Source organism: Phyllostomus hastatus, unplaced genomic scaffold, assembly GCF_019186645.2.
Source record: "Phyllostomus hastatus isolate PE091 unplaced genomic scaffold, TTU_PhHast_1.1 phas_contig_1, whole genome shotgun sequence".
NCBI classification, from domain to species: Eukaryota; Metazoa; Chordata; class Mammalia; order Chiroptera; family Phyllostomidae; genus Phyllostomus; species Phyllostomus hastatus.
The window spans coordinates 32,390,102-32,405,475 of record NW_025333498.1 but is presented as its reverse complement, the minus strand read 5'-3'; the positions used below and the strand labels follow the sequence as shown (position 1 = coordinate 32,405,475).

The following is a 15,374-nucleotide window of genomic DNA, read 5'->3' as shown; positions in this document are numbered from 1 at the left end:
AGTTTGTTGACCTCAGAGACAGTTTGGTCAAACTAGAGATAACAACTAAGCCTCAGCTGTGTTTCAGCTCCAGGCCCAGAAAAGCAGCAAAACCAGATGAAACAATGCCATGGCTGGCAGGGCTAGATGCAGTGACAAATGATTCCCTGCCCTAGCACTGACAGATTAGTAGAGACCATATCCCTGAAAGGAAACACCTGGAAAGCTGATGAATATTCTATTGAGATCTTCTAAAATTCCCGCCTTTAGGAAAGAGGTAAAAACCCTTCAGATAAAGAACCCAGTACATGGGCAATCCAGCTCTCTCTCTCTGTCTCTCTCTCTCCCCCTTTCTTTCTCTCCCTCCCTCCCTCTCTCCCTCCCTCCCTCTATCCCTCCCTCCAGAGCACACCTGCACCTTCCCATCCTTTCTTTCCTAAGGCGTGTATCTTTGCTTTCTTTCCCCAAAGTTCCTCTGTAACTTGGTTCCTGAGTCCATACAGCCCAGCTGGCTCACTTCTGTCTCTGCGACTTTCTTTCTAAAAAGTTAAACAAACTTTTTGCACTAGAGTTTTGGCTCTCAATTCTTTCTTTGCTGAACTCAAGGACCAACGTCTAACACCACTGCTCACAGTCCCAGCTTCCAGCAAATATCAGGGAAATGAGTGGTGGCCGGAGAAGAAGCATGGAAGAGAGCAAAGACCCTGAGAGGTCTGTGGACAAGCAGACAACCTGGGGGCAGACAAGAGATTGGGGGGGGGGGGTGAGGTGTGAAACCTTTTCTAAGAGTATCAGAGCCACCTGTCAATTGTACCTTTGAGCACTGAATCCTTGTATCCCCACTTTCCTCCCTCTAAAAAATCTGGCTATTTCTTCCTCCTTCCTAAAGCTCTCATCATTTTTTCCCCTGGATTTTCGGCAACAGCCATCTATGTTGTCTCCTTTCACCAGCGGCTTTCTTGCTGTGTTCCAGTTCTACACCACACCATCGCCATGGCTGTCTTTCTAAAGACTGTTGGCCATGAACCTCCCCTGCCAATACTTCCAGTAAAACACTTCTTTCTGCTGATTATTGTCTTTAGGATTTCTACTGAAAGTTGCACCTTTCACTTAGGTATTTAGGTATTTAAATAAGTGCCATTAAAGTTATTTGTCATGCTAATAGAATTCCATTTCAAGATTTACCCATTTAAAGATTTCCCAAGTTTTCAGTATTCAGACAGATGCCACCACAGTACAGACATCAATGTCCTCAAAAATCTGCCAAATTTAGGAAAGTAGATGTTCCTACACAGTGATCAAAAGGCTTATGGAATGTGTTTCTCTAATAAATCTGTAATTCCATCAAATATCTCTCATCCTAAATGAATCTAGATGCAGAGAGATGGTAATATGGAATATGATAGACAGCATGGTGGGTTTGTGAACATAAATTTTGGATACAAATGGACTAACATTGGGGCAAGGCTCTTCCCCTCTGCACCTCATCTTTATCATGTTGTGTCAGGGGCTTTCCCACTTAATTTCCTGAAATTAAACATTATATAGCATTTTCAAAAGTCTTCTATGAAGTTAAGTTTATGCCCAAATTTCTAATATGCATAATAGCTTATGAACACATCGAAGAGAAAGGAAGAACTAAAAACTATGCACCTCTATCCATCCCAGTAAGTCATACCATTGAAAAGGGACCCCAACACATCTTTGAAACCCATTACCCTCTCTATTTTCACATCTCTGGTGTACCTTGATTGGATAGTATAGAGCTGATATATAGGGTCTTATCCTCTTGTGTGTCAGGGAAGAACATCACTGATATCTTCATAACTGTCATTAATATAAGACTTCTCCTATATCAACAATGATGTTATAATACTATTCAACTTTGGTATTTAGTTTACATGTCTTAAATTCAAAAGCTCTTCACCCACTGCTACCCACATACACTGACAACTGTTCTGATCCCAGCAGTAGTAACAGATTTTATTTCTTAAGCATTGCAGAACTACAACCAGAATGTTATTATTAGATGAAAGAGCGCATACTGGCTTTGCGATAGAGAAAGAAGAAAGAATCAGGATGAAAATAATCTAGGCTATTTTAAAATGCCCCACATTTTCAATATTGTAATTCAATTTAGTGTTCAAAGGTAACTTATTCAAATGGCTCAAAATTCAAAAAAGTACCATATAGTATGTAGAGAATAATTTCTGTCATTTTCTTGTTCTCCTGCCATTCAGTTATTTCCATGCTCAACCATTGTTATAAAATATTTGTGATTTCTCCCAGAGATAGTTTATGCACATATAAGCAAATATAAGCACAAATGTATGTTTGAGAATGTATATTTTTTATTTTTCCTTAACAATTTACTTTGGAGATAGTTTGTATCAGTACACAGGAATTTAAATTACTTTTTCCTGGTTGCATACTATTCCATTGAAAGAGTTTTCATCATTCATTTCACTAGTATCAAGGGAATGGATATTTAACTTGTTTCCAATCTTTTACTAACACAAATATCCCCATACCTACAGATACTTCTTTAGTATAAACTGCCAGAAGTTGAATTATTTGGTTAAAACTGTGTTACAAATTTTTAAGGAATGTATTCATTTTTAAGGAATTTATTCATTTTTTAAATTGTGATAAAAGTTCAAAAGTAAAAAAGGATACATTTTAAAAAGTATGTTTTCCTCATGCTCCTTTGCCTAACCACACACTTCCTTTTCCCATTTTTAAGGCTGGATAATATTCCATTGTATGTATTGTATATACCAAATTTTGTTTATACCTTCTTCTGTCAGTGGATGTTTGCTGTGTTTTCATATTGTTGTTATTGTGAGTAATGCTACTATAAACATTGGTGTATCATGCTTTTAATTTATACTGTTACATATTTTATTTTTCAAGAGTTCTCTGAATGTTCCATTTGTATAGTATTTTCTGTTTTCAAGGCTATAAAATCTTAAGTCTCTGAGGATATAAAGTAGAAATATATATGTAGGTATATTTGTATGACTATATGTAATGTATATAAATTTATTTTTTTCCTGCATCATGGTACCCATTTCCTCCAAGTTCAATTTGATTGTTTATTTTGGTCTCTCTTTTCCATGTGAAAAGTTTTTTCAGATGTCTTATAATCCTTGATTTCTGCTCTTGATCAAGAATGAAAAACTGGAGCCACCGTGGCTTTCTAACGCCAGCACCTCCTCCAGCTCGGCCGAGCTCCAGCTGAAGGAGAAGGGGGGTAAGTAAAGAGGTCCCTATACCATGGCTCGTACAAAGCAGACTGCTCGCAAATGGACCGGTAGTAAAGCACCAAGGAAGCAACTAGCTACCAAAGCCGCTCCCAAGAGTGTGCCCTCTCTTGGAGGGGTGAAGAAACCTCATCGTTACAGGCCTGGTACTGTGGCACTTCGTGAAATTAGATGTTATCAGAAGTCCACTGAACTTCTGATTCGCAAACTTCCCTTCCAGCGTCTGGTGCGAGAAATTGCTCAGGACTTCAAAACAGATCTGCGCTTCCAGAGTGCAGCTATTGGTGCTTTGCAGGAGTCAAGTAAAGCCTATCTGGTTGGGCTTTTTGAAGACACCAACCTGTGTGCTATGCATGCCAAACATGTAACAATTATGCCGAAAGACATCCAGCTAGCACGACGCATACGTGGAGAACATGGTTAAGAATCCACTATGATGGGAAACATTTCATTCTTTAAAAAAAAAATTCTCTTCTTCCTGTTATTGGTAGTTCTCAACGTTAGAATTTTTTTCCCATGGGGTCAAAAAGGTCCCTAAGTATATGATTGCAAGTGGAAAATAGGGGACAGAAATCAGGTATTGGCCGTTTTTCCATTTTCATTTGTGTGTGAAATTTTTTAATGTAAATGTAGGGACATAAAGCATTAATGCAAGTCAAGGTGTTTCAGTGAACAAGTTTCAAGCAGTTCAACTTTATAACAATATAAATAAACCTGTTAAATTTTTCTGGACAATGCCAGCATTTGGATTTTTTTTAAACAAGTAAATTTCTTATTGATGGCAAAAGAAAAAGAAAAACTGAAAGCCAATTGGGCACTCTGAAAGTCTGATGCATTTGGGGCTCCCTGACTTTGAGCTTTGTTGCAGGGTGATCGGGAAGGGTGTTTGTTGGGTGTCCCTCCTTGCTGGGAGTACATTTAGGTCTTTCCAGTTGGGATGGTCAGGTTACCAGAAAAAAAGACCACCTACATCCTTCCTGAAAGGTTGAGATCCGGCTGCCAGTCTCCTGGGAACAAAGGTAGGAAATGTTTTGAGGAGGTGTTCTCAATAGAATGTTCAGATCTTCAACTGTGCCGGGCCTCCCTCAGTCCAAAATAAAACCACAGACCTAGTGCATGGTGGGGAGATCCATTTTCCCAATGGATGGAGTTGGGAAGGAGATGGAAGGAGGTAATTCCTTTTCTTTCAGCTTTCACCAAACCCTTTTTTTGCACTGACTTTCTCTCCTGCACTTTCAGTTCCAGAATTACTCAGTGCTACCATTTCTTGAACCTCTTGAGGACTCTGTTGTATTAATGGGGATGATTCTCAACTTTCTCCATGATCAGCTCAGTTTCCACTAAGGTCTGCTAAGTCAGTCTGGTTTCACCTACCTATTTTTTCAATTTTCAAAAGTATGTTGAGATTTAATTCCTCTCTTCTTCCCCATCTGTTCCTGTCTTAAAAAAATTTTTTAAAGTCTTTGTTTTCACCGGATTTCCTGAAGTGGTGACAGTTGATGTCTGGGTGTATTCAGTTCTTACCTTACCTCCACATTGACACAGCGTATTTAATGGAAAGAAGGATAAGGATCTCCTTGATTCACCAAAATTCCAATAGCTTTAAGGATTTAGAATTTGGTTTTATGCCATTATAATAATGTTGTTTTGTTGAAATTCTTTTATTTCCTCATTTTGAGGTAATATTTAGAAATTGATTTATTTCTCCACAACTAAGGCATTAAAATTGAGCTTAAATCATAAGAATGCCCATTCTGAAAAGGCTGTTGATGTGTCAGCAAATAAATATATTTTTAGAAGTACAATTTGCCTGTAGACACATTATTAAAAGGAATACTCATTGAAAAATTATATTGACTTATGGTGGATTTTAAGTTATACGTGATTTGTTATTTGGTCCCCACTTGCCAAAAAAGGATTCCTCTAGGTGCTCTTTTTGAAGAAGTTTCACATATCTTTTCAAGGTCATTGTGATTGGTCAAAGTACTGTTACAGTAATTGAGGTGAATTTGCAAGAAAAAAATAAACTTAAAAATAAAAATGGCACCGGTTTATTACTCAGATATATCTGTTCCCTCTGCTTCATTTTAGTCATAGCTATTTAATTTCCTGAAACAAAAAACAAACAGATTTTCACTAATGTCAGTACTGCAGAGCTAGCATAGGACAGAAGAGCCAGCTGTACTCGAGTTCATCTTATGCATCATCAACAAAATTGGCAGCTAAGTTCTGATTTCAGAGCCTTTATGGTTAATGATGATGTACAAGCTGTGCTTGATTTTCAGATACAAGACTGATCTTTGCTGACAGAAAAAAATCTATTTTTGATTTGTAAATTGAGCAAATCTGAGGCAAAATTCAAATGCAGATCATGAAGATATCATTTTTAGACTCACATTTCTAACCCTAAAACTATTTCAGGTTATTATTATTATAAACATCATTATCCTTATAATTATTAGCATTATGATGATAGTAGCTAAGTATTTAACTGAAATTGCAGTTGTTTTTTGAATGAGTCATATATCAACAAGTCTTATATTTAAAAATATATTAATAAAAAGGAACAACAAAATTAATTAGCAGTCAATTCTGTTAGCATCCCTGTCCTGGGTATGATGCAAATTAGAATCATATGTTGCAAGCAAGCATGGATAAAAGTCTTCTTATGTTATGTAAAGAATGGTGGAAAAAACAGGTGTGAAAGGGGAAAAAAATGCTTCCTTAATTATAAGCTCTTTGACAACAGGAATTGTTTCTCAGTCATTGCTTAGTGTACTATTGGAAATTTTTTTTTAGAAGCAGCAAAAACTACCTTGTGTAAAATTATGTAGCTATGAAATACCGTCTTAGCTATTCTTCCATTTTGTCCCATTTAGGAACCCCCACCACACATACTCAGTTCTTTGATGCTACCTGCTTTCTGGAGGTAGTATTCCCTATTCCTTTCCCCAACTTTGTCTTGCCCTTTTCTTATTCCATACCTATCACTCCTTAACCTTATGAAAACTTATCTGTCCTTTGTCCCATTGCTTTAATATTTCATAAAGACATACATATTAAGAACTTGAAAATATTTACTTTTTAAAAATGTTATCTTTCTAGGAGTGCAAATTTGCATTTTTAAAAGGAACTCTTAAAGACCTATTGCAAGCAGGTGAAATGTCACATTTTTTGAGACTCCTGGTCAAGATGGCAGTGTAGGTAAACAAGGCTCACCTCCTCCAACTACATCATAACTGCAGCTAAACTATAGAACAATCATCATTCAGAACTACCAGAAATTGAGCTGAATAGAAGTCCTACAACTACAGAATTAAAGAAACCATGTCAAAAATGGTGGGAAGGGTGGAGATATGGAATGGGATGGTCCCACACCTATGTGTGGGGGATAAAAATCAAGAGGGATATCTCAGCTTTGTAGGACCCCCCCCCAAGGCACAGGATTCCAGCCCCACACAAGGACCCCTTGCCCAGGGTTCCAGGGCCAGAAAGAGAAGTCTCCATAACTTCTGGTGGTAAAAACCAGCAGGGATTGAGGCTGAAGAAGACAAACTTCTGGAGTCCCAGGAAGTTCCTCTGTAAGGGCCCATACATGGACTTACTTGTACTCACTCCCTCTCAGCTTGAAAGGCACTAGAGACATACGGAAGGGACTGAATTGTCTGGCATCAGGGTGAGGGTTGGAAGGGTAGTTTTCTCCCAACAGAAGTGCTGGAAGAGTCCATTGCTTTTCTCCTGAGACCTACCACCCACACACACACAACAGAGCCAGCAGGTGGGTGCCATATCTGAGACTCCATCAACCTGGCTCATGCTGTTTGCCCCACCCTGGTGATTCCCAAAGCCCTACCCATCCAACTTTCAAGTCCATCCAAGCTGTTTCCAGTGACTTCTCCATATAAATGGCTTGTCTTGGCCCATGCATCACATTTTCCTGAATTCTCTCAAATAAGCAGCATCTGGTCTCAGTGAGCCCTGTAAGTCTTGCTAAGAGGCCCCAGGCCTGGAAGTAGCAGTAGCCAGCCTTGGTTCATAGTTTGGCCTTGCCTGGGCACCTCCAAGCAAAGTACAAGTAGCAGCTATCTGAAGATCGCTTTGTAACTTACGCCAGTTGGCCCCACGCAGACAGAGGCTGACCTTGGCCTGCCCCTCCCATGAGGTCCCAGAGCCAGTGTACCCAGTGGACAGCTTCAGGCCACATCCAAGTACTACCACCCAATGACCTCCACAAACAACACATTCAAGGGGTGGACTCAGTGATCACTAAAGCTCTGCTGGAAGAAGTCCTTCTCTGGAGTGGGCCCTTGCACAGCTGATTCTCCCAGGTGGCTGGAGGATGGTGATCAGTCGTCACAGCCAGTGGTTGCAGCTCATAAGCCTGGATGAATCCCTCCCACTGATGTGCCAACAATGATCCAGGGTCAATTACAAAAGGAGGGTGTACAGCCCACATAGCAGGTGCATCTCTCAGCTTGGATAATAGCAGAGGCTGTGCCATTGGACTCTGCAAGACACCTACTACATGAGGACACTCTACCAAGCCTGAGAGACATAAAAGCTCTACTTAATACATAGGAAAAAACACAGGGAGGCTGCAAAAATGAGGAGATAAACATATCATTGATTAAAATATGTATTTATAATAAGGAGGAAATAGTTTAAATACAGAAAAAAGGATTTTCATACCAATGTACTTTAATTGAATCAAACCATTTTTTCTGTTTTTTTTTTTTTTCAGTAAGATCAAACAAAGCATTCTCTTAAAAGACAGGTCCATCTTTTTGTCATCATATAACAGAAACTTCACAAGTTATAAGCAATAAACCAGTATCCCAGGTCCTAATTCACTATCAAGAAGCACATTAAATGCCTTCAGATTACTAGCAAAATAAACAAATTACTCTCCTGGGGTCTTAGAGAATTAATATCTCCCTATAAAATGCTACCTGGTTTATTATCATGGAATAATTTAAACACTTGGGGAATATTTTAATAATACCAACAAAACAACAATAGCACCAATAAAGTCCAGTTCTGTAGGGTAAATTAGAGCTGTGAGGTAAAAATCTTTTAGAAATGAGGGTGAAAACCTCTTGTTTGGGATTCATTAAAAATGAGCATCTAAGAGACCATTTCTGGGTACAGAGTTTACTTAGAATTTGCAATGAACTCAACCCGGGGATCTTTTAAAATTATTTCTATATATTGAGCTCAAGTTGCTCACATAATGAGTGACTGGTGAGTGACTCTAAATGAGCCTGATACAAGACACCAAGGCCTCAAATACACAATTTGATGTTTAACAAAATCTAAAAGGCTGCTTGATTGGAAAGTGTTGAATCTTTTTTAAACATTGGAGATACCTGATGTGACTGAATCTTGGGATGTATACATGAGTAGAATAAGAAAACCTTGCCCATTCCCATATTTACCAGTGTTTGTGTCTTCTTTCTTTAGAATCTCAGTGTGTTCCCATTTATATGAAGCCTTATCCCCACCTCCCCGCCACCATTTCTTCTTGAATTGGAGTCAACTCAAAGGGATCAACAACACTGGGCATCCTGGAAAAGAGGTAGTCCCAAGCCTCTAGGCCCGGGGAAATGAGAGCCATTTGCATTCTGTATTACATTTCAGACACTCAAAGGCAGATGTTCTCACCAAAATGATTCTCCTTGCCCCATCACAGTAGTTTTATATCAAGGTCTTCTCTCATTCCTGGCTGCCACATCTGGGAGCTGCAGGAGCCAATAGACACTTGGAAGCATGACATCTTCCATGGTAAACTGATTCTCCCCCTTCTCCTGGAAACTATCAAACACTCATTCACCCACATTTCTGTGTCTTACCTTACTCATCATCAGAAGCTCAAGCTCATTTTGTTACTTTTTTTATTACCCATAAGCCAAATCCAGCTCACTGCCTATTTTTGTAAGTATAGTTTTATGGAAACACAATCATACCCATTTTTATACTTGTGGTCTATAGCTGTTTTCACATTAAAACAGCAAAACTGAGTAGTTGTGACCAACAGCATTTGGACTGTCAAACTTAAAATATTTACTATATGGCTCTTTATAGAAAAGTTTGCTGACCCACAGCTAGACATTCATCCTCATACTGACTGCACATCCACTCAGCTGACCTGTCCTTTCCCTTCTGCTGCCATTCTGATCCCTTGCTCTCTACTACCTGAAGCTAACAGTTCATCAGCAGCACACATGTCTGCATCCTTAACTTCATCTCTGCATGTTCCTTTTGCTCTCTTACTCTGAGTAAAACTTGGATGTATCCTCTTGAAATAATTTCTCTTATGTCATAGTCAGTATATGCTTTTTTTTCTTTAACATTCTACCTAACGACAGGTCTGAGCCTGGAGTGGCTGTTCTCCTAGCTGTCCACAGCCGCTTCCAAATCTATTCTCCTCCCTCATCCTTCCAAATTCCCAGCTCTTTGAAGTTCATGATGCCAGACTTTGTCATCTCCTCCTCCTCCTTGTTGTTGCCATCCAAATAACTCAGTTACCTTCTTATTCGATAATGTTAGCCCCTGACTTATTACCTTTTTTACTATGCTGCCATTATTCTCACAGACTTCTTTCTTACTGATTTAAAAACCTACATAAATGATACATCTAGTACCTTAGACTCTAAGTTTCTGGACCTCCCCACCTTACAATAAAATAATATGTTTCTTCACCCACCTTTAGCCACCTTCTCATACCGTACTTTTGACCTTGGGATCATCAATGAATCTGTCATCTTCAAATCCTGAGTTCAAGAATGCCACTCTGACTCATGTCACCTAATAGCTCACTAAATCAGATACATGTACACAAGCAACATTTTGACTTTATTAAGACTTTCCAATCTGTTGAGTTTGTTATTGTATCATTGTCTGTCTGCCCTCCTCAGGTCCGGTCTTCCCTCTATACCCACCTTTGATTCTGTGATACATTATTAGACACTCTTTGACAATACCCTTTATTCCTTTCTCTCTGCCACCTCATTTACCTGGCTGAGCTACAACCCTGGTTACAATCAGTAATTCCCATGCACTAAAACAAACAAAGATTGATGAAGATGCAATAACTATGCTGGCCAGAAGCACTTTAAATTTTGCTATACATCTCAAATGGGTAGTTATGTTAGTCAGAACTTTTCAGAGAAATGGACCAATAGGTGAGAGATAGATGATAGATAGATAGATAGATAAATTTATTATAATGAATTAGCTCATGCAGTTATGGAGTCTGAGAAATCTCACGTCTGCAGTCACCAAGCTGCAGACCCAGGAGAGCAAATGATATAGTTTCAGTGCATGCCCAGAGGGCTATGAACCAAGAAAGCCAATGGTATAAGTTTTAGTATGAGTCCAAGTCTGAAGTCAGAAGAAGACCCTTGTCCCAGCTCCATGACAGTCAGGCAAAGAGGGAATTTTTCCTTCTTCAACCTTTTGTTCTACTCAGGCCTTCAAAGGATTGGGTGAGCCCACCTACACTGGGGAGGACAGTCTGCTTCACTCAGCCTACAGATTCAAATGCTGTCCTTATCCAAAAACACCCTCACAGACACACCCAGGATAACGTTTAACCAAATAGCTGGGCATCCAGTCAAGTTGACATAAAATTAACCATCACAGAGGCCAAGAGCAATCTTATTATTTCTGTTGGACTTTTGCATTCCCATTTTCCAAAATGATATTTCACATCTTGTCTTTACTCCTTATATCCCCTAACTGCTTTCACTCTCTGCTTATAATGTTGTTTCATAAATCATTGAGAAAATGGAAGTCATAAAATAAGAATTCCCTCACCCTTCCAACCTAAAATTGTCCACTCACCTCACTCTATACCTGTTCTCTGACTGCCTAGTTTTATCCTAGAGCAAGTGTCTCTGTTGCCATCAGCGACATACCCCTCTAGTTTTGCTCTGGATTCCATTCTCCCTCACCTTCTCATGGACTTGGTTTCTCAATTACCTCCTCACCCTCTCCTAAATCATCATTTCTATGCTCAATTACTCTCTTTGTCATGAACCCCTCTAGTAACTCTTAAACACACACCAACAACTACAACTGCAACAATAACAACAGCATCAACAGCAGGAAAAGACTCCCACCTCACCTTACATCCTCTTCCAATGGCCTCATGGATCTCCACTGAAATGTTTTCTCAGAGGAGTCTTTCCCACCGCTCATTTAAAAATGTCACACAATTACTCTTTATCATATCATTCTATTTGAAGTCTCTGCATTGCATGTATCACTCTGTTATATATATATATATATATATATATATATATATATATATCAGATATAGATATATATACATATATATATGTTATATATGTGTGTGTGTGTATGTATATATATATATATAGAGAGAGAGAGAGAGAGAGAGAGAGACAGAGAGAGAGAGAGAGAGAGAGATGGTATCTGTTTACTGTTCCCCCCAATATTGCATTAGCTCTATGAAAGCAGGTAACTTCTTTGTCTTTTCATCTCTTTATTATCATCACATGTGACAGACACAGAGTGCCTTAATATGATTTTTTAAATAATTGAAGGAATGAACTATTTTCTGTTTTTTTTCTGGCTACTACTAGACCATAGGATTCTCAAGGGAAAGGACTTTGTTTTTGTATCTTATCTGTCTGTGTAGTTGGTTTCATAAAGACTTTGAATGAGTGAGTGAATCACTGACACAAATGAGCAATAACCTAAAGATAAAAGTTATTAACTAACATGATGTTCTACTTTTAAAATTTGCATTGGCATTTTTACTTTAAAAAATCAGAATGATTTCTTTTAGGGTTATACTAATTCCTCTAAAACTGGTGCTAATTTGTGTGACTTATACATATGCATCTAAATTAATTTTTCTAACTTTAACTAAGGCTTATAAATAAATAAGTATACATATATGTATGTAGATGGATGGCTATATATACACCTACCCACACATATATAAAACATATGTTAGTCCTGTTCTAAGAATCTGCCAAAGTTTCTTGGTAAGACTTGCCAATTGCAATCATGTGACAGGATGACAGTTCTCTTCTCTGGGAGAAGTCCAGACTTCCAGTGTCTGGGACAGAAATAATATAGACCAAGAAACATATATAGCTGATGATAGATGATTTTTGGCTCCTATAATGTGAGGTTTGTTCTTCTTATTGGGAGAATTTGAAAATCATTTGACCAAGAATTTTTTTATTTCTCCTGAGCCCCAAATTTTCCTTCTTGTATTTCTGTATTGAGGCACACTGTAAGGACAATTTGTCTGGTCAGTATTAATCTATGCCACCCATTGATAGCATGAGATCTTATGGCCATGGTAGCTGCCTTACTTTTAACTGCATAGTAAGTATGCATCCAAACATACCCAATTATAGATGCTTTCCTATTATCAATAATATAGTACTGCTTAAAGAGTGAAGATGTTTTCACTCTCAGGTAGAAATTATTCTGAGGAGATGACAGGGACACTTCCACAATTGATTTATTCACACAGAGGAGGAATGCTTTCAGCTACAAGCAACAAAATAATCAACTAACAGTGGTTTCAGCAGAGTTGGGTTCACTGGGTCAATGACATTTGGGCTGCTGCCTCGGCAATTCTGCTGGCCTTCCCCTCATAGTCAAGTGATAACTGCCACACAGAAATGTTCTGGCACACTTATCCTAGCCAAAAAAAAAAGTATCCAAAAAGTAGGCAAAAAGTAGGTGATATGGGTAAGGGAGTTTCTGCTGGTATACTGTCCTCTTATTAAGGAGAGAAAACTCTTCCTTGAAACCCTTCGATAGACTTCTCCATATATCTTACTGGCTACAAAGTTGGTCCCATGACAGTGCTTAGACCAGTTATTGGAGCCACCTTTCCTAAGAACTAGGGATTTTTGTTTGATTTCTGAACAAATTATGGGCTTCATTTGGGCCAAAAGGGGGAATGGCTTTGCATGGCAAGGAATAGTGCCTCCCACAGAAGTCTACCAAGAACTCTCATGAGGTTTCATGTGGGAGATCCTGCTTATTTTGAATCTTGAATTCAAGTAGAAGATGGCCAGGAGAACAAAGTCAGGAAAGGATGAGAGGCAGTGAGAGCTGCTCTGCAAGTATATGGAAAAATCAGAGAACCACAGTACTGGAGCTGGGCATTCTGTATGTGTACAATAGTGAGAGAAGTCACTGCAAAGGCTGATAGGAACCATGTCATGAAGGCAGTGTGGAAGCAGGAAATCAAGTCCTCTCATTCTGGGATTGTTAAAGTTGCCAATAAATACCAGACTAGGCTTTTCCTCCATAAGTGTTTCAGAAAATCTAAACATTTCAAGGACAATACTGTCATCTCTCTATTTTTGAGAACAGTCCTTACCTAGGATATCTTTCTCTCTCTCTCTTCCCAGCTAAATCTTGCTTGGGGATCTTTCAGCTGTTTGCTAAACCAGATTGTACTCAATGGGGTATGGAGTCTCAGAGGACTTGCCAGCTGTACTTCCTCTGCTAAAACCTCTGGAGGAAAGAAGTTGAGTGGTTGGAATGAAAGCAATCCTCCTACCTCGATCACTATTTGTTAGAGCAGGTAACGAGTACTTGAGCCAAAAACTGCCCAATAGGAATGCAGCTTACTGGGTATTGACAGACCAACATAACCAATGTTTTTCACTTTGGAAACATTAGCAGAGTCAGGGATGGGTGGATGCCAGAAGTGTCCATGGTAGAAACAAGGTGCAGAGGAGAGAGAGAAACAAAGAGTAAATAAGAGAAAGAGGGGAAATTAAGCAATAGCTGAGCTCTAGCAATCAACACAGTGAATCTTTGATCTTGGAAACTGGGAGAAGAAACATAGAAAGTGGCAACTATTGTACAGTTATTTAGGGAGCTGGATCATATTATCATCATCATTATCCTCAGACTATAGGAATCTAATCTATTTTCAAATTGTGGTTTAATCTTTTTTCCCCAAAGAATATAATATAGTCAGATAAAATTATTGAGGAAAGTTGCAATTGTAAGTTGATTTGAATCAGGATGAATTACTGCTCACCTTCTAGAGTAAGTATCTGAGGTGAGAGGTCTTTGGGAATAGTCATGTCAGTGTTTCCTTTCTGTGAATTTGTGATGAATGACTCATAGAGAAGTGCTTCTTTCTTCTCTGGGATGTTTTGAATAAGAAAGCAGTAGTCAAAATGGAGCCAGGTAATCAGTAAAGCAACACGAGAAAGAGAAATAATGTTATTAGAACTGAGGGCCAGAATAGGCATGATTCATGCCTAGCAGAGGAGTATAGACTGAAGGGCAAATAGAAGCAGGTTGAGGACAGGAAAGAAATCTGGGGGAGAAGCAGGCAACAGGGACCTGTTCCACTTGAAACATATCTATGCCTCCCAGAAGAGTAGTTCTCCATTGTGGTAACTCAGAATTACCTGGAGTACTTTGCAAAACCCTGTTTCCAGATGTTACTCAAGTCCTGCTAAATCAGAATATAACTTTTGACCTAGCTGGCCCAACACACACCCATGATGGAGCTTTCACCCATCTACATGAAAAATCCTAATGTTACAATGGCAACATCCTTTCTTGAGAGGGACTGGCTTTTGTTCTCAGACCACGGCCATCTGAAGCAATTACTAGAATGTTATTCCTTTTATGAAACCATTGTGACAAAACATGGTACTTTTAAAAAATGTCCTTAGCAAAATAAAAATTAGTAAAATTATTGCTGGGTTTTGACATAGGGTCATTTACCAACATCACTATCACTAGTTTTCTGACTTTATTGTTTTTTTTTTTTGCTACCAAACATATTTTTTATATTTTATTTTTTTATTGTTGTTCAAGCACAATTGTCTCCACTTCCCTCCCCCCACCCGCACGTCCCACCCTCAATCCTAACCCTCTTTGGCTTTGTCCATAGGTCCTTTATATATGGTCCTTGACAATCCTTTCCCTTCTTTCCCCCATTAACTTTCTGACTTTAAAATAAGAGTAATAAAATGTAGCAGCATTGTTTTGAGCAGACTAAATGAAATAACATGTATAATATGCCTAACACATAAGAAACACTCTTGTTTGCAAAGTTTAACTCCTTCTGCTTAGACAATAAAGGTGATCTATTATTTCAAATAAGTG

The 15,374-nt window shown here is 38.7% G+C and overlaps 1 protein-coding gene across 1 annotated transcript; it reads left to right on the top strand.

Annotated features, from left to right (window-relative positions):
- The first annotated feature begins 3,227 nt into the window (after nucleotides 1-3,227).
- Nucleotides 3,228-3,666, top strand: LOC123828119 (histone H3.3A-like). The gene has a single exon (XM_045852784.1). It carries the CDS (start codon nucleotides 3,256-3,258, stop codon nucleotides 3,664-3,666), a length of 411 nt encoding a protein of 136 aa, XP_045708740.1. The 5' UTR covers nucleotides 3,228-3,255.
- The last annotated feature ends 11,708 nt before the right edge of the window (nucleotides 3,667-15,374 follow it).

Bases quoted from the DNA above. Each gene is read 5' to 3' on its own strand.
- LOC123828119 (XM_045852784.1), top strand. From the start codon at position 3,256: ATGGCTCGTACAAAGCAGACTGCTCGCAAATGGACCGGTAGTAAAGCA.